This window comes from Anguilla anguilla, chromosome 2, assembly GCF_013347855.1.
Source record: "Anguilla anguilla isolate fAngAng1 chromosome 2, fAngAng1.pri, whole genome shotgun sequence".
Classification (NCBI taxonomy): Eukaryota; Metazoa; Chordata; class Actinopteri; order Anguilliformes; family Anguillidae; genus Anguilla; species Anguilla anguilla.
In genome coordinates, this window is record NC_049202.1 from 43,885,750 (window position 1) to 43,903,647 (window position 17,898).

General features: G+C 43.0%; 3 protein-coding genes across 7 annotated transcripts; 1 reads left to right on the top strand and 2 right to left on the bottom strand.

Annotated features, from left to right (window-relative positions):
• Positions 1-664: 664 nt before the first annotated feature.
• Positions 665-4,635, top strand: LOC118221917 (insulin-like growth factor-binding protein complex acid labile subunit). Its single transcript, XM_035407356.1, has 2 exons — positions 665-779; positions 1,461-4,635. Exons 1-2 carry the CDS (start codon positions 758-760, stop codon positions 3,257-3,259), a joined length of 1,821 nt encoding a protein of 606 aa, XP_035263247.1. The 5' UTR covers positions 665-757; the 3' UTR covers positions 3,260-4,635.
• Positions 4,636-4,781: 146 nt separating this feature from the next.
• Positions 4,782-14,090, bottom strand: anks3 (ankyrin repeat and sterile alpha motif domain containing 3). 3 transcript variants are annotated; one of them, XM_035407353.1, is made up of 18 exons: positions 13,102-14,090; positions 12,412-12,597; positions 12,065-12,263; positions 11,785-11,906; positions 11,603-11,684; positions 11,359-11,476; positions 10,644-10,781; positions 9,120-9,245; positions 8,903-9,018; positions 8,581-8,745; positions 8,008-8,132; positions 7,490-7,631; positions 7,191-7,363; positions 6,633-6,733; positions 6,321-6,404; positions 6,104-6,187; positions 5,832-5,923; positions 4,782-5,512 (listed from the first exon to the last, which is right to left on the bottom strand). In XM_035407353.1, the coding sequence occupies exons 2-17, from the start codon at positions 12,585-12,587 to the stop codon at positions 5,841-5,843; spliced, it is 2,034 nt and encodes a 677-aa protein (XP_035263244.1). In that variant the 5' UTR covers positions 12,588-12,597; positions 13,102-14,090; the 3' UTR covers positions 4,782-5,512; positions 5,832-5,840. The 3 variants fall into 3 exon arrangements, with proteins under 3 accessions (XP_035263244.1, XP_035263245.1, XP_035263246.1); XM_035407354.1 differs by lacking the exon at positions 13,102-14,090 and adding an exon at positions 13,008-13,030; XM_035407355.1 differs by lacking the exon at positions 6,104-6,187.
• Positions 14,091-14,214: 124 nt separating this feature from the next.
• On the bottom strand, positions 14,215-17,238 carry c2h8orf33 (chromosome 2 C8orf33 homolog). 3 transcript variants are annotated; one of them, XM_035407358.1, is made up of 8 exons: positions 17,089-17,238; positions 16,733-16,786; positions 16,407-16,497; positions 16,167-16,304; positions 15,576-16,063; positions 15,335-15,425; positions 15,058-15,204; positions 14,215-14,903 (listed from the first exon to the last, which is right to left on the bottom strand). In XM_035407358.1, the coding sequence occupies exons 2-8, from the start codon at positions 16,739-16,741 to the stop codon at positions 14,716-14,718; spliced, it is 1,152 nt and encodes a 383-aa protein (XP_035263249.1). In that variant the 5' UTR covers positions 16,742-16,786; positions 17,089-17,238; the 3' UTR covers positions 14,215-14,715. The 3 variants fall into 3 exon arrangements, with proteins under 3 accessions (XP_035263249.1, XP_035263248.1, XP_035263250.1); XM_035407357.1 differs by having other exon boundaries at positions 15,576-16,066; XM_035407359.1 differs by having other exon boundaries at positions 15,576-15,949; positions 17,089-17,237.
• Positions 17,239-17,898: the final 660 nt, after the last annotated feature.

A 17,898-nucleotide genomic window follows, 5' to 3' on the forward strand; every position in this document is an offset into this window, starting at 1 on the left:
CATCAGCTAAAATAAATCTGGTTTAAGGACATTTATGATTTTATCACTTAATCCTTCATGAAACTGCATTGCAAGCTTCATTTATTGTAAGAAGTTGCAAAATTTACAATAATGCTCATTGTTGCTCTCTGGTTCTGTTCATACTTCCTTTATCTGTAGAAAAGTGTATATTCATTGTACACTCGTTGGAATTTATTTTAAAAAAGTGAAATTCTTGCACGAGAATTCTTACTGACAATAACGCGTTCTAGAAGTTGTGGTCTGCATACTCTCTGAAGCTCATCGATGGAGCTTCTCTATTTTCCTTAATGTTTACCATGACACTGGGCCAAGTTCCAAGACACTTAATATACTCACTTGAAATTGTATTTCCCTCCCAGTTACAATGTAATTATGATCCTTTATTGCAGTTGCCTGAGATGTATTGTGTAAAATACAAAATGACACTGACTTGACCTGAAACCCATGGAATCCAAACTCTTGTTCTAAGCACTATAAGTAACTTAAACTACCTGTAGTTGCATTCATGTACAGTTTTTTAAACATATTTTTCCACAAAATAGCTATAAAAAATACAGTTGTGAATATGCATTTATACTGAGAGAAAAAAAAACTTGTGGAAATGAAAAGGTCAATTGTGTAACAGGTTTGTGGGTGAAGTTTTTTTTTGGCAGGAAAAGGATAGAGAGTAAAGACAGACCTAACTGGTCATTGACACACACTATCCACTCTGTCAGTGGCTGCCTAAGAGGCTCTGATGACGACTGCTGGAACTGCAGGTAAGACAGTGCAGCATGGGTGGAAGGGGGTGAGGGTCAGAGATTCTGACTGTGTTGAAAGATAAAGCAACTAAAAAACGAATGTCATGAGGGAGTAACATTAAAATGTGTGCACTGCGCCCATTTCAGGGAATGCAGAATCCGGGAATTCAGGGTCGTCAGTGTCCTGTGTAAACGTCTTTTACCGAATGCTTGCAACAAACAGACCAACCTGTCATATATATAAAATAGCCATATTTGGTATGTAGTGCACTGTGTGTAACTAAGTGTAACTTAATTTTGGTGATGAGAGAATGAGTCATGGTTTGGATATGTACCTTCTATTCTAACTCCAAAATGTGAAAATATTACCTAAGTGCGTAAAAGCTTGTTGGAACCGCTTTCCAAGAAATAAATGTATTTGCATTAACTTGATATTTACATAGTATTCCAGCAAACCAATGCAAATATGGAATCTTGCACATAGGCGAGTATACCTCCTTTAGTCAGCACTTTATTAGATGTGATAAGACTAGCTAAGAATAAACTATTTGAACCATCCTCAACATTCTTTTCTAAACATTTGTTCCACATGTACATGATAATAATTGTTTAAATACTGGTTTGAACATTATTTTCATCCAGCACTGAAGTAAAATCCAGGTGTGTGTATAATTGTCTTCAACTGTTATGTCCACTCAGGTAGGATGAATTCCCCTGTGCTGGCGCTGTGGGTGTTGGGAGTACTGCAAGCCCTGCATGGGTTGCCAGACACTACGCTTTGGGACAACTCTCCCCCCTGTTCCTTGGGCTGCACCTGTCTGAATGATGACTACAGATCAGAGCTCAGTGTGCACTGCAGCGCTCGTAACCTCACACATCTTCCCTCTGATATACCATCTGCCACACACTCGTTATGGCTGGACAGCAACCGTTTCACCACCCTTCCTGCTTCTCCCTTCAAGCACCTGAGCACTCTGGACTTCTTGAACCTGCAGAGCGGTCAGCTATCCTCTGTTGACGCACAGGTCTTTCAAGGACTGCATTCTTTAGCTCACCTTCATCTGGAACGCAACCGTCTGCAATCCCTCCCCTCCACAGTCTTCAAAAACACGCCCAAGCTTTCCTCCCTCAACCTGAACAACAACCACCTGTTGCGCATAGAGGAAAAGCTGTTCACTGGCCTCTCGAATATGTGGCTCCTTAACCTGGGCTGGAACTCACTAGTAGTGCTGCCTGAAAACTGTTTTCAGGACCTACACGGCCTTCGGGAGCTGGTGCTAGCTGGAAATAGGCTTGCTTATCTGCAGCCATCACTCTTCCAGGGCCTATCTCAGCTCAAAGAATTGGATCTTACAGGAAATGACCTGAAGGTTATCAAGGCTAATGTTTTCCTAAAGCTACCAAAGCTTCAGAAGCTCTATTTGGCCCAGAACCAGATTGTTACATTGGCACCCAAAGCTTTCATAGATGTGAAGTCTCTGCGCTGGTTGGACCTCTCCAACAATCGACTCTGTGGGCTTCATGAAGACACCTTTCTGGGTCTTCACAGCCTCCTAGTGCTGAGGCTGTTCAACAACTCTATCAGCAGCCTACGGCCCGGGACTTTCCGCGAACTCCATTTCCTTGAAGAGCTACGTCTAAGCAAAAACAAAATCAAAGTTCTTGGGGACAGGATCTTTGAGGGACTGAGTCACCTTGAGATGCTGGAGTTGAAAGACAACCAGGTGCAGGAAGCATACATAGGTACCTTTGTGGGTCTGTCTGATCTGGCTGTGATCAACCTGTCTGGCAACTGTTTCTTGACCCTACCAGACAAGATTTTTAAAGGACTGTCCCAGCTCCACAGTCTCCACCTGGACAGAGGCTGCCTCACCAAAATCACCCGCCTGGCTTTTGTTGGTCTGACAGGGCTGCGCCGCCTCTTCTTGCAGCACAACAACATCTCTGTGGTGGAGCACCAGAGCTTCATGGAACTCCAAGGCCTACAGCAGCTTGACCTCAGGTTCAACAAACTGCTATCTCTGTTCTCCTATACCTTCTATGGCCTGAAAAAACTTGACTACCTGCTGCTGTCTGGCAACCAGCTCCAGCAGCTCCCCAAAGAGGTGCTCCTGCCGCTGAAGCACCTCTCCTGGCTGGACCTGTCTGGGAACAGCCTGGAGTGTCTCCAAAATGGCACCATGCAGCTGTTGCCCAGACTGCGCTACCTCAACCTGAAAGACAATTTGCTCAGTAGCATCCCTCCAGAGATCCCAGACAGCCTGGATCAGCTGTGGTTGACGGGCAACCGATGGAACTGTGACTGCAACATCCTCCCGCTCAAGGCCTACAGTCTCAGCAGGCCACAGGTGGTGCCTCGGCAGGTGGAGACTTTGGTGGTGGGAGAGGAGCCCTACATGGTAGTTCATGTCAACAACAACATCACCTGCAGCAGCCCACCCAGCCTGGCTGGAATTGACCTAAGGGATGTGAGTGGTAAACTTTTCCAAAACTGCTGAGTCCTTTTGGTCAGAGTTGGAAGGGAACTGGTAGAGATGCAGGTGAAGGATGGTGCGGTAGAGAAAACATTGTTCCCATTGAACTGGTTCTACTTTGTTACTGACGTTGTTCTAGCTCTAGCAGATATTGCTGAAAAAGATTGGAAGGTGAGAGGGGAAAATGTGATTCCCTATGCATATCTGTTGTGGGGTACATATTTAAATTAGGTTTTTGTAATCGCCCCTTCTTTCCACATTGTAATATTGCTTGGTCCAGATCAGAAGATATGGCAACATGTTCATATATTAGTTAAGTGGTCTCCCTTTTGCTTTAAAAAGTGGTGATGGCATGGTTTCTCAAATGCTGAACTTAACAACATAGTACACAAGTGACTCATAACCTCACCCTTTGCATTTAAGTTTCTGTTGCCAAGATAATTAGGTGAATATAAATTTCCTGTGATCTCTCCTGGGTCTCACTTAAAGTGTAGCTCCTGGAACAAGGCTATATAAAGACAACTCTGAAGTGCACTTGTCTGGGCTTTTAAATAAAAACTATTCTTAGGATGTAACGGACTACGTCAACATAAAGCCAATGTGAAAGCACATCAAATGCAATGACCAGGTCAGGTGGTTGGTTGATGTCGGTGATTCACTGCGTCATGAATATATTACATTTGGCTGCATTTAGGTACACAAATATAGAACATGAATAATGGTTTTATACATGTTTAGTACATAAAGTCCACTAAAGTTCAGCTAATTTGACACAAATGCCAGACTGTTTTTTTCCCTGATTTTCTGAGATCTGCAGGAACCAATGGTATACTGTGGATTACGTTTATAATACACCCACTGCTCAGTCAAACCCAACAGGACCATGTATTTAGAAACCCAATCACTTCCTTGCAAACATTCAGGCATGGCAATTTTATAAGATTTATTACATTCGCGAGTGAGGGGACATTCATATTTTGGAACGGGGGGGACAGTTTCTCTGTAATGTTTATGAAACAATTCTACCTTGTCCTGTGAGCTGGTACATAATTTGCATAATTAGGGAGTGACTTTGTTTTTAGTCGCGTTCTTTTTATTTGCCGTGAAATGTGTTTGGGTAGTGTGAGCCTGAAAGCAAGCAGCTCACGCCAAAAGCGCAAGAGTTGGTTTCCCTGAAATGTCAAATAATTCAGTGCTTTGCTAAAGCTTACAATTTGTACACCAGCTCATATTTTCAGCTTGTCCCATTTTCAGACCAATTTCAGTGGTTTGGTAAAAATGTGACAAAATAAACTGCTTTTGCTGACAAAATATCTAATAATTAGTTGTAGTATGTACATTAGCGGCTTCCCTCTGGCTGCAGGACTGAAAGCTGAAGGTAAAACAAACAGGCCTTATTTGCCCCCCCCCCCCCCAAAATGTTACTAAAAGGAATGGGTCCAATGTGTCACTGCAAATTGTATTCGGCTAAATATTGACATAACGGGAACAAATATCAGACCTTGCAAACTGAAGGCAAAGAGATGAAGTGAAAAAGGAATCACACTTAATTGACAACATTTCATTTTTAATTATTATAATATTCATAGCAAACTCTAATAGATGCAAGTTTACACATGGTGTGTGATTCACAGATCCCAGAATAGGTGACCGAAAGGATGATATACCGCAACCACCATTTCCTGACTTCTTCGTAGTTTCGCCCAAGTTTGCAGGATGGACTCAATAGACTTACACAATAAAGCCCAAATTTTAAACCAGTATCTGAAGACATTTTTTAATCAACAGAATAATTTGCATAATTAATTTCTCACTAATTTATGCAATATTATCTGTATAGAAAATACCATTGAATTTTGAGCAATGAAGAGCAGTTTCTCTTTTGCAATGTAAATTATTCCTGCATGAGATCTCCGCAGTGGTTGACACATATATTTCTGTGCACAACGACTGTGTGTCGTGCTTAAGAAGTGAATGGCATAGCGAATGCAGCGTGGTCTGAGAATGGGGGCATTTCAGTGAGCGAGGCACCGGCTAGGCTAGCACTTGTCTACAGCATGTTGACAGATAACCTGCTAGCCCCTCTCATCCTCTGACACAGCATCATCCAGTCCCACGTGTCTCCAGCACAGGCGTGTGGGGGGGGGCATCTGCCCGCCAGCCTGCTTGTCCTACGACCGGCCAGCTCCTGCTCCAAGGCTTACACCCTTGTCTTCCTGGCAAGTTTTTTCAGGGTGGCGATGTCACCCTCCGTCAGTTAAAGCACCGTCACGAGACCTGAGGGAGACAAAATGGTTTATCCTTCACCCCAATCCCAAGTTTCCATAGGAGTGAGTCATGCAGATTTGGCTGAACCAGGAAGGGTGACTTGCTGATCAGTTCAAGCAGCCAGTGCTTGACTGGTTTTATTCTTAAAAGATAGATTAACATCACAAACCAACCATTCCTGTACGCAAGGTGATCTGTATTAAAATTAGAAAAGAAAAGGCTGCAAAGGAGTAAAAGGAGAAAAAAAAAAAACCCCCATGCCCATGCTGACTGAAATGCAGTGAACACGCACACGCATGCACGCACACACACACACGCTCATGCTCACCATTTCCAGCTAGGACTCTTCCCAGTGCTCTGTGCCCTTCTCGGTAGCACTCAGTCTCTTCAGGCTGTGTGCCACTACCTGGAGGTTCTTTCCTGCAGTCACACATAAACAGCCACACAGTTAAACAAGCTCCCTCCCGTTCCCCAAACTCAGCAGCACTATGAAAGAACACTGAAGGATCACCACACAGAGGTAACTATCAGGAGGGCTTTGACAAGTTGTGTGATGTGGATCATTTCCATTGCTTGGCATCTTAATACAATTGTTCTTACCCATCTCATTCTCATAGCCTTCTAGCTTAGACATGAGCTCTGTGACACTGAGGGACCTCAAGCCTTCTTGCAAGGCTTCACTTCCTGTAAGGAAGGGTACATTACGAAGTGTGTTAAAACAATTAATTTCTGACTGTAATTCTGTCAGGAGGGCTTTCACAAGTTGTGTGATGTGGGTCATTTCCATTACTTGGCATCTTGATATGGTTGTCCTTACCCATCTCATTCTCATAGCCTTCTAGCTTAGACATGAGCTCTGTGAGACTGAGGGACCTCAAGCCGTCTTCGAAGGCTTCACTTCCTGTTAGAAAATGTACATTAAGAAGTGTGTTAAAACAATTAATTTCTTGTGACTTAAAAAAAACTGATGTTTCACTGTATTAAATACAAACATGACACCCAGGACATCACTATTTAGAGAGAACTAGTTCACAGTATTATGCAACATTGTCCATATTGGGCCTTTTGAAAATGCAGCGGAGGCATTGAAATGACAGCAAGCCAAAATCATAAGTTGAGTTTGACTGGCCTTTTCCACCCGTCTCGCCCTTCAGCTTGACCTTGGCGTCACCCTGGCGCATAATCGTCCCGTCGCTCCGCAGGCGAGAGAAAAGCTCCGTCTGACAGGCCCTGTTCATCGCACAGCAATAACAAATCCGTCACATCCACAGAACACCACCCAGCCATGAGAATCCGCTCACACTCCACCTCAGGCACGGCCGACTCCAGTCCTGGATGGCCAGAGACTATTTATTCTTTGGACTTGCCTTGTGTAAATTAAAAAAAATAATTGGTTAGGACAGACCTTTGCATTCCAGGTACGAATCATGTTAATAGGTTAACATTAAAGCTGACACAACAGTCTTGTTATAACAAGTTACTATAAGGGAGAGTGTTTCCATGTATTGTGTCCACTACCATTTATTGGTAATAATGCATTCAACCTGCCCATCAATCACCATCCACTGATCTGATGGATAAAGTTTCTCAAGAGAAAACTGGACAGAATTCACTACAATAGAAAACCTTGCAAATCTCCATTCTCCATTTTTCCTTTATGCATGGCCTCTCCACACTTGAACCTCACCGCACTTTCTCCAGGGCTGTGCCCATATCCTGGGCCAGCCTGTGGGTCTCCAACAGCTCACTGTGCACTCTTCTCCAAGCCATCTTATCCTCCATCAGACATCCCTCCATCACGGTGCGCAGCTCCCTCTCTTGGGACACCTGACCTTGCAGATTCTCCACTTCCTCGCACCGCTGCCATGGAAACAGAGAGGGTTGGGGGAGGGTAAGCAGGTGGGACAAAGACTGCAAACTGAACTGGTTGGTTCTGTTGGAGGAGTCAGCTGTTGTGAACTGCTCCCCCTGCAGGCTCCAGGTTACCTTGTGCAGCTGGATGGCCATCTCCTGCATCTCGGCCTCCAGCTGGTCAGCATAAGCCTGCTCCAGAGCGTCGCTGGGAGGCCGGGCACTGCTGTGCCACCTGGCGATAGCGGACGTCATCTTCCGCTTGGGCCCGAACAGCCTGGCACAGACCACAGACGCAATCAGTCACATCAAATCTACTGTATCGTTCCCTCTTCTACAACCTCTTTACTTTCTCTGCATTTACATTCTCAATGGACATGCTGAGAGCAGCAAGAATCATTTTACAACCTATTGTTGGGTCATAGAACACCCCAAAATATGATGTAATATTTTATGACCCCACATAACATTGTTTTGGAAAGTGGCGGTGCAAGGAGTTTGAGAAATGCCCTCCAGTAGGACTGTTCTGGTTCAGTGTTCAAACAAAAAAACCATAATGTTGGAAACTACTTTCCAGATTAAAAAAGGTTTTTAATACATAATTGTTTTGGGGATGTGCAAGATTTTTTTTTTTTAAAAACAGAAGGACTCACGTGATGCCCACTTCCTTCAGGTCGTTCTCAGTGAGGGTGAGGAAGATGCGTAGGTCAATGTCTTGCTCTTCCAGTCGGGAGAGGTATTTGGAAAAGCCGATCTGCTCCAAAAACTCAGCCAGGTCCTAAGGAATGTTAGGCAGTGAAAAAGGGAAAAAATAACAGTCCATCAACACACTCCTCATTACTCTTTCAATGCATTCTCACCTGTCAGGAAGACAGCGACAGACCAGAGCCCACATGTGCAAATCACTGAACAACAACAACAACATCCCAACCCAGTAAGGGGCCTTGAAATTTTGTTACTGAATCTTACAATCCTCAACCTAACAGCTTTTAAAGCACACCGTGACCCACATACAAGCGTAACTGGCAACATCTGCATTTTTCAAGGGAGCAGGAGAGTAAAGTAAAGCTGGATTTAAAGTAAGATGCACAGATTGGGTAGCAGCGCGACGTGCAATCTGGATGTTGTTAAGAAGAGCTGAAGCACTGCAAGTCAGACCAATGAGCAAAGCAGAGAGAGGGAGCCAGCCAAAGCCCTGGAAGCAGCAAGCCCGCGGTGGCACGTGCCTTGGGACCCGTGTAGGAGGGGGCCTGGCTGGACGACGGGTGCACGCCACAGTTCGCAGTGCTACCAGGCTGAGCGGCTTCACTGCTTCCGTGGCGACTCTTGCTCTTGTGGTGGTGGCCCTTGCTGACTCTGCGGGCGGAGGTCCGCTTGGCCTGGTCAGAATCCTGAGGAAGGAAGAGGGTGTTGGTACCAGCAGCAGCTCCTCCGTCACATCCAAGCTGGCTTCGCGAGATTCCGGACGATCCCTGTGGGCACGTTTTCTGGAAACCCCTCCCCACCGCAAAAGGCTATTTAAAGTGATGTCTCTTAGCAGCCGCTCACCTCGTTGCTCTCCAGAGAGGCTTCGCGGCTCAGGCCGATCATGCGCGGGAGCCCCTCGCTGCTGCTGCTGCTGCTCCTCATGGTGGGCATGTCATTGTCAAAGAAGGGACTCTCATCTAGAGGGGGTTAAAACACCACAAGGCCAGAGGGTTAGAGGGTAACACAAGAATGGGAGATGGCAGTGACCACAGGGAAGGAATGGTCCACAGGGGTGTACCTCTGCTGCTGTTGCTCTGTCCATCCAGATCATTGATGGGTGAGGTGACATCACGGTTACAAATACCCTCACTGTGTTCCCCTTCATCTTGAAAGGTCACGTAGCCTGGTGGTGCCAGTGTGGGCTCTGTCCATGCAGAGTAAAAGGAGAGGTTCATGACCCAAGCCCAGAAAACATTATATCAGGATGTCATCAATATCAAATTCAGAATTTACTATTGAGGGTGAACTTAATTTTAAATTCTACGTAAAATTATTTATGTATTTTCTGACTTTGTACCAGGACTTAATTGTAACACAAAAATGAATGCACCAACTTATCAGACCAACTGTTTGTTTCAAAAAAGGGAGCATGTTTCTGCACACTGATTGACTCCTTTTGTTTCCAAGATTATTTTCTGCTCAATTCTAATGTAGTATTTCTATTGGCAGAAATGTTCATTCAAATGTTCTGCTGTGGCCAATTACCTTCTTTCAATTCGCACATTAGACACCAAAAAGAGAAAAACCTTTCAAAAGAAAGGGTTAGACAATTGTCAAATAGTTCTGTCAGGTTAAGTGACTAAGCTTCACATCACATCAAAATTTAGTCAATTTTTGCAATTTGAGAAACATGTGGTTACCAAACAAAAAAAGAAATGTACTTAATTAATTAGGGTGTGAAAAGAAGCTACAGTGTGGCATTTATGTTCATTTAGATGGCAAGGTTCACATATAAGATGCAGTTCAAGGCAACTATCCAAAGAATTTCTGGGGGGAAAAACCTTCAAAATATTTTGCTTATTGCAGTTAAAAAATGCTATTAAAAAACCAAGGTTGTACAGGTTAGGTCTGTGTTGGATCTATGGATCTAAAAGAACCATACTGACAAAAGGACAAACACCATACAACCCTGTACTTTCTGTGCCAGTAATCCAGCCTACTATTTATAATGGAAAATCCATGGATGCTGGCTGCAAGTGTGACCTCTATTAAATTATGTTTTACAGCTGGATTTGTGTGTCATAGGATTCATTTAAATTCATCCAAAATTATGTTTTATAGTTGGAGCAATGTATGAAGATACACAATACAAATAATCCCCTCCCCTAAAAAATTAATTGGAAAAAAAAAAAAAAAATCAAAGCAGAATCCATTTTCCCTGAATAGAAATTCTAAAATAGGGCCACTAATCATATGCACAAAGCTAAGGCTATAAGCAGTATTACTGGGGCAATAAAAAATGTGTGCTTCCTGAAAACTGCACAGAAAGCAATACTGGGCTGCACTGCATTCATGAGAGTGCAGACAAGCTTGATGTGGATCCCAGTTGGGACTACGGTGTATTATGTCATGATTTAAACAAGAAAGTTGGCTACAACAAACTTCGCTTTTTAGGTCTACACACCACCTCTGTATACATCACTCTACATTTCCGTAGAGTGTCATTTGTGGGTCTGAGGTAATGGCATACCACTCTTGAACATATCCTCCCAAACACGAAAAAGCTAAGTGAGATAAAGGAAGGCTGCAGTGAAGCCTGTACCGGAGTGTCGGCTGGTGCCTCCAACTCTGAACTTGGCGATGGCTTGTGGGCCGTCATGGATACTGGGCCCCTTGACTTTACTGCGGCTGAGACGAGACCTTGGGGGAGCACTGTCAGAATCCTCCGATGAGCTGAGATCTTCAAAGTGCACCGACAGCATATCAGGAAGAGAAATACGGAAGAGTTCAATGAAATCACACAAACGCAACAGAAACATAGAACTTCAAGTAGGTATGGGAGAGGGTAATCGATCGTCCCCTTATCCATCAGAGCATTCACTTCTTGAATACTGAAAATAAAGCTTGGACAAGAGAAAATAGAATATTAGGTCACACGTGGAACTATTTCAATGAGGCCGTTTCGACAGAATAAGTCAAACATGTTTTAAGATATCTAAAGAGGTAGCAGTATATGTATACCATGCTGCATATATGTATATATAATTTTATTTATTTATTTTATTATTGTAACATGTCTACAGTTTCCCAAATAAAAGCTATCATGGTGATAATGGTGTTACAAAAAAAAAGTAATTTCATACGAATTACAATACATGTGCCCAACTATCCTGTTCACAGCATGGCACACACTGTCCTTCGAGTGACACGCAATGGTACAAAATAACAACTTGCACAAAATAACTCAACCTTTAGTACTGAGGTAAATTGTTATAGGACTGCTGCGACAACAAAGTCAGACTTTTCCAGAACAGTACCTTGTTTGGATCTCATGGAGTGCATATCGATGAGGCTGGCAATCTTAGTGTGGCCATACAGCATAGCCAATGTGCGGGCAGTCTCTCCTTTAGCATTTCTCTCATCCACCTTTACCCCCTGAAATGCACACGGGTGCACACAAATTCAGATGTAACCCCATTCATTAGACAAACAGAAAAAGGAATGCATACAAAAAATGTTTCCAGTAGACAGAATAGAATAGCACAGAATAGTCATACTCACGTGCTCCAGAAGGTACTGAACAATGATTTCATGTCCTGAAGCAGCAGCCTCCATCAAGGGAGAAAAGCCAGAAATGGGTTCTCTGATGGCAAGAGACATCTGGTCATGCAAATGCAGTAACAAGGTGGGCGTGAGGCCATTATGGCCACTCAGCATCCATGTTGTGGAAAAAGATGACTCACTTTACGTTGGCATTAGCAAGGTTGTCCAGTAGGAACTTCACCATCTGCTGGTGTCCAGCACTAGTGCAATGGAACAAGGCTGTCCAGCCTCTGGTGTCCTCCAGTTCCAGCTCTGCACCTTGCTTTTGTGAGACAGACCACCAAGATAATGTCAGGCATTTTAGCAAAACAGATCATATCCTCAGCAGGCATGCTGGAACGGCCCATCTGCACCAAACATGTTGTGCTGTCCTTAGCATAAAATGGTGCATTAAATGAACAAAGAAACCAGAGACCTAACCTGCAGCAGGAAGTAAGCGATGCTCTCATTCCCACAACTGGCTGCCAGCATTAGAGGAGTGTGGCCTTTAGGAGTAGTGGCATTGACACCCACGCCAGCTTCCAGAAGTAGATTGGCGATATTGTCATGGCCAATATAGGCAGCATACATCAGGGGTGTCCAACCACCAATATTCTTACAATCCAGGTCTACTTCCCCTCTGCATGTGGAAAAACAGTTTAATGATTACGTTACATGTTTATAGCTTGTTGTGTTATGCATAAAGAATAATTGTTTTCACAAAAATATGGCCTTATGTGCGTATACCCAAAATTATTTCAAATACTGAAAGATTATTCTACAGAAACCTGCGTATGCATTCAGCCACCACGTCATATTGCCCGATAGAACAGGCAGTGTGGAGGTCGAGGGGAACATCCAGCTCTTCGGGGCGCACCAACTGCCCTCCAGTGCCCCCCAACCACAAAGACAGACTGGCTCCCAGTTGCTCCGATTCGCTGGCTTCGTCACTCAACTCCGACATCCCGTCAGCCCTGCACACAACCACATTTTAGAACAGTGCAAGTTGCGAAAATTATGGCAAAATTTAGTCAGCAAGTATGTCCACAAACAAGCATTGGTAACTGTGACTTTTGGTTTCAAACTCAAGAACACATAAAAGGAGCAACGATGTGTTTATCTGGTGTAATGCTGGAATATCCTACAAAGGCGTAACTTGGCGGGATGGCAGGTAGTTTAAAGAGCCACTGCATAATCTTTTCATGAATTTTAAATAAAAATTAATTACGAATGTTTCAAGCTAGTCATTCAAAACACCATGCCGCGTTATGCTAATTTGAAACGTTAGGTTGTAAACATGAGTAGATACACAGGCTAGCTAGTTAGCTAACGATATACTACTTCAACAGTTTGTGCTTATTTCGCTAGACTAGAAAGCACTTACTTTAAGTGTAACAATCGCTAGCAATCTCAAGTTAATGTTACAAGAGAAGTGACATTCAACTAGATTTGGAAATGAAACGTAAAGGCTGTATTACCCCCGTATAATCCTTTACTACTTGCAAATGGACTTTCTTATTTTACTGTTTCGGACGTTTCTGAAGAATGTTTGCCACCTCAAAAGTTGAACACACTCAAACAAAACGGGTGCCTGAGGTCACACATATTGGGGAGCACCCCTGCTGCAGGAAATAAAACTATAACATATCTGGGATCTGTAGTTGTTTTTTCGCCTTCTTCCAAGGATTCCTACTTCATTCATTTACGAAGAGACTCCATTTCCTAAGACACCCTGCACTGAGAGAGACCCTTCATACGAGTAACAGCCAATCGAATGAAAATTCCCAATGACGTGAACTTTAAGCAACAGTTGGTTGGTGGTGGTACAAGCATAAAGCGTAGAGTCCAGTGGGTACAAGCAAAGAGCGTAAAGGAAGGCTTCTGCCATAGTCTCTGGTACAAATATCTCGATAAAGCCTATGTGCACTATAGATGGAAAACGGGCGATAGCTTTGGAGGACCTATAGCTTTTCGCACCATTTCTTTTATTTTTTTATTCTCGTTGTCAGTTGACTATCAATTGTACCACAAGACCTCCATTTACACTCCCAGATACTTACAAAACTACCCACTAACCACTTATGATTGTGATGCTTGAACTCTCAGAACATCGAATTGTACAACAGTTGTTTGACCTGAGCCTTATTTTTTATTTACATTCATTATAGATAAAAACCGTCTTGCATATTAGTCAGTTATTCTTAAATACAAAATTGAGTTTAGTGCCAATTCAACTGTTCAGCCACCCAGACTGCATTCAGTGTATATACAAAAAGATTTCATTCACACTGTCAAATAAGCATGTCTAATTTGTCTGTGGCCCACAAAGCAAAACAATTTATAGAGACCTCAACATTATACTTACTGGTGTCTACCTACCCAGTGACATCCGCAACAACAGCATTTGTGAAAACGGAGACCAGTTTCTCAGTGGAAAATATTAGAAGGTTTTCCAGTGCTGTTGTGATCATGATTCAAGATTGATTAGCAATGCATACTGCCCTATTGAAGAACAATGTAAAATATTGCCAGGGATCTTAAAGGCCCACTCAAAAAAAATAAATAAATAAATCACGTAAAAGGAACACATGAATATTTTAATATTTTAATAGTGGTAATCCTGGAGGGACACTGACAAATGTCAGCAGTTAAATAAATCATACATTTTCTTGGATCATAATCATTCAATTGAATTTCTTATTTCAGAATTCCACTAAATATACTTGTACTAAGTTTACAAAATATACCTTCAAATAACAATTACAATTCTAAACAGAAGTTTCAGCATTTATACAATGCCAACCATGTCATACCTCAACTTTAAGACTGGCAGCAGTATAAAGCATCATATATATTTTCAAGCACTGTGCCCAGGAACGTGTTTTAGCTGTGTTAGTAATCATTCAAGTAATTACTATTAAACAGCTATCAGTGACCCTTAATGCACATTTTCTGGTTAGCCTGATCAGGACAGAATTGTGGCAGTTTTTACATGAATAAATGCTACTGATGCAGCCAATCCAGACCAAAGGTGAGAAAATCCCTTTTGTTGGTCTGACCAGGCCTGCCCACAATCACACACAAGAAACAGATCAGAAGAAATTGAAACAGAACTCCTCTTGTGTTGGGACAAAGACAAAGCTCTCACTAATAGGGCCAGGTTCCTGGCTCTGGGCATCTGACTTTTGTGGCTGGGTCGGTGTTCTGCACTCTGCTCTCCTGTGAAAAACCGGCTTCTTGGCTGGCTCCAACACAGCTGTGACTCGGGCTGACTTTACAGCTGTGAGGAAAATTGCATTTCTGATTCGCATGGTGATGTTACCAACGAGACAATACACAGATGACACATACAGTATTTTTCAATCTAAGTGTAGCAAGAAAAAGGTTGTTTTTAGTCAGAAGGAGGCCACATCACCAATCTTATCTATACTTACCTGCGTGAATTAGTTTAACCTGTTTGGCTTTGTCCTCTTCCATCTTCTTCCTGTAGTCACCAAACATGGCCCTCATCACCTGTCGCTTCTTCACCAGGGGGGCCTTGTTACTCCTCAAAGTCTTCAGTGCACGAGATGCCTCTTCCACTAAGGAAATTAAGGTCTCACTTGAACAAACTTTGCTCCAAGAATCATTGTTAAATGTCATGTCATGAGACTGCCATAAGAATCAAGCAAGACTGGAAATAAGAATTGATTTCTACGATGTGGTTCTCACTCTGTTTAGGAGAAGACTTCTGGGTCCTCAAGCCCAGTTCCAGCTGTTCCACACACCAGTCCAACTCTCTGACCAACTGCTGCTCTGCTGACTGAGGCACAATCAACATGCATTACATTACATTACATTACAGGCATTTAGCAGACGCTCCAGAGTGACGTACACCATGCACCAAGATTAGAAACACCAGTGAAGACATCACACAATTTTAGTAAGTAAATGAGCGCCTGACAGAACTTACCAGCAGCACAGTCTCCCCAGTGTGACTGGCTGCCGCGCCATGAGATTCTGCCGATTGCTTCTTTTGGTCTTCAGCTCCCTCTGCAGTGTGTTTCTTTTTGTTGTTTTTTTTCTTTTTCTTGCTTTTAGAAGGGGGAGGCAGTGAGCTCTGCTTGGAGTCCTGCTGATTTCCAGAGCTACCGTCCCTGTCAGCTCCCCTGTCGTCTGCAGCAGCATTAGGCCCGATGGAGTCTGTGGATTCAGGCTTTGTCTCTATAGGTCGCTCTTCAGGGATCTGAAAGTTGAAGGCAAAGCCAGATCCCTCTCCAGTCAGGGGTACAGTGCCTGACGGTCTTGTCTCCTGGGTGGGAGTACAGGTATACACCGGTATGCCATCTGGGAAGAAGTTGAAGGTGAAGGAGTTGTTGCTTGGGATCCAGGCAAATCTTTCCTCCCTGCTCCTGTGAAACAGTGCTTCCCTGTCTGCTACACCACCCTGCATCTCAGGCCCTACTCCACAGCACAACACACAGTACAATGGACTCACTAACACAAGTCACAAATTAAATGTTATGGACTGTCATCAGGTTATTAATAAGTACTTTTTCTGTACCTGTCTCCTCCTGTGGCTTTTGTTCCTCTGTCATTCTTTGCCTATAGTCCCCAAATATCATCTGCATCACCTGCCTCTTCCTCACAGAGGGGGCCCCCTGTGACTGCAGGAAATTGAGCACCCTTTCCCTCTCCTCCACTGAAACAAATATCACAGACTGGATGACTTAATGAGGAAAACTAAATGGCTTTCAAGGAAAAGATTTACTGCAGTCAAACCTTGTAACACACAAACACACACCTTCGTGTGGGTTGGTGTTGTCCGTCAATAGGTCTGTCTGCAGCTGCTGGATACACCAGTCAAGTTCATCCTGGAAAGTTCCCCAAGGAGCCTTCAGTGGAAAACATAATCAAATAACCATTTCTCTTGTGCATGGACATTCATTTGTTCATCAAGGTTTCAGAGGTTTTCCTCCTTAGAAGGAAATCGTAAGATCATTGTGTCATATACCTTCAAAGACGTATTTACAGGAAAAGGGTGGCCATTACATTAGATTCCACAATGCTCGAGTGTATATATCAACGTACTACTTTGCTTCTTTGTGTATAATAAAACAGTAGCGTTACCTCTTCCATCACTGAAATCACACTCGTGCTAGTTGCACACTCTGGTAAGCATGCCTGGAGGGGGGAAGTAACATGTCTTTAAAAACTTGTAAATATTTATGTATTATACAGCAAAGAAACTCACTAGCTATACGATTCTGCAAACGCACAGACGCCGTAATGAGTAGTTGTTGCGGTAAGTGAACAGTTTTAAAGTCCGCTACCTGTAGCTTGCTAGCTAGCTATCACAGCTAACGTTAACTATTTAACGCGAATGAATAACCAGTTCAGTTCGCTGGAAGGTATGGATGTATTTTCAGGAATCAAGTAAATTCATGCTTGCAAGCTCGGAAAACTAGAATAAAGTAAGACATTACCTCTCAGCTGTATCGTCTCCTTTGCAAAAATACGTGATGATCTGGGTAACTGAACAACTGCACTTCATGCATCGAAGTGCGCCGAATTTTTCTTCCCACTCACCACAAAGCGCCGAAATGTATCCAGTTCCGCTATATGTGTATTTATATAAAAAATGATGAATTCAGATTCAATCAATGAGTGGAACCCAGTGAAGCCCACTTCTTGAACATTGCCGCTAAAAACGGACGTGTAAGGGGACCGGCATCGCAATATATTTCTAGTTTATGATAAAGAAACACAGGGTTAAATGACATGGATAAATGTAGGAAACGTGGATGACGTAATTTCTTTTGAATAGTGCTCGTTTGTTTTCTGTGTTGTACGCGTCATCATATAGATAATTTGGAAGCTATAGACATTATATTACATTTATTGTACATGTGTGTAGTATAAATTAGGCACGTAGTATAAATTATTTGACCTGTGTATGTAAATCTGATGAAAAACACTTTCAACAGACAAAAATGCCAAGTTACTTACACATACAAAGCACTGTCGGTAAGTCATTAATTGAAATGGGCAAAATCTAGGCCTGCCATAGAAAGTATTGATAGGGATGCCAGGTATGCCATCCACCAAGTTATGACTTGTGTTCTATGTGTTCAACTATGCCTGTGATCATTCTCTTCCCATTCTTCAGACTTCCACAAAAGTGACCATTTATCCCTCTTCACCTGCTATCTCATTTTGTACTTCTTTCATCTGAAGAAGGGTTTATAAAGTCCCCTAGGCCAGTTCTTGGGATCCCCTGTGTATGCTGGCTTTTG

Coding starts and splice junctions, on each gene's coding strand:
- anks3 (XM_035407353.1), bottom strand. CDS start 12,587: ATGTCGGAGTTGAGTGACGAAGCCAGCGAATCGGAGCAACTGGGAGCC. Junction 10,782..11,358: donor CTCCATGAGATCCAAACAAG/GTACTGTTCTGG, acceptor TGCACTTTGAAG/ATCTCAGCTCATCGGAGGAT. Junction 6,734..7,190: donor ACAGCCCTGGAGAAAGTGCG/GTGAGGTTCAAG, acceptor TGCGATGAACAG/GGCCTGTCAGACGGAGCTTT.
- c2h8orf33 (XM_035407357.1), bottom strand. Junction 16,067..16,166: donor AAAGCCACAGGAGGAGACAG/GTACAGAAAAAG, acceptor TGTGCTGTGGAG/TAGGGCCTGAGATGCAGGGT. Junction 15,205..15,334: donor GAAGTCTTCTCCTAAACAGA/GTGAGAACCACA, acceptor TAATTTCCTTAG/TGGAAGAGGCATCTCGTGCA.
- LOC118221917 (XM_035407356.1), top strand. CDS start 758: ATGACGACTGCTGGAACTGCAG. Junction 780..1,460: donor GACGACTGCTGGAACTGCAG/GTAAGACAGTGC, acceptor ATGTCCACTCAG/GTAGGATGAATTCCCCTGTG.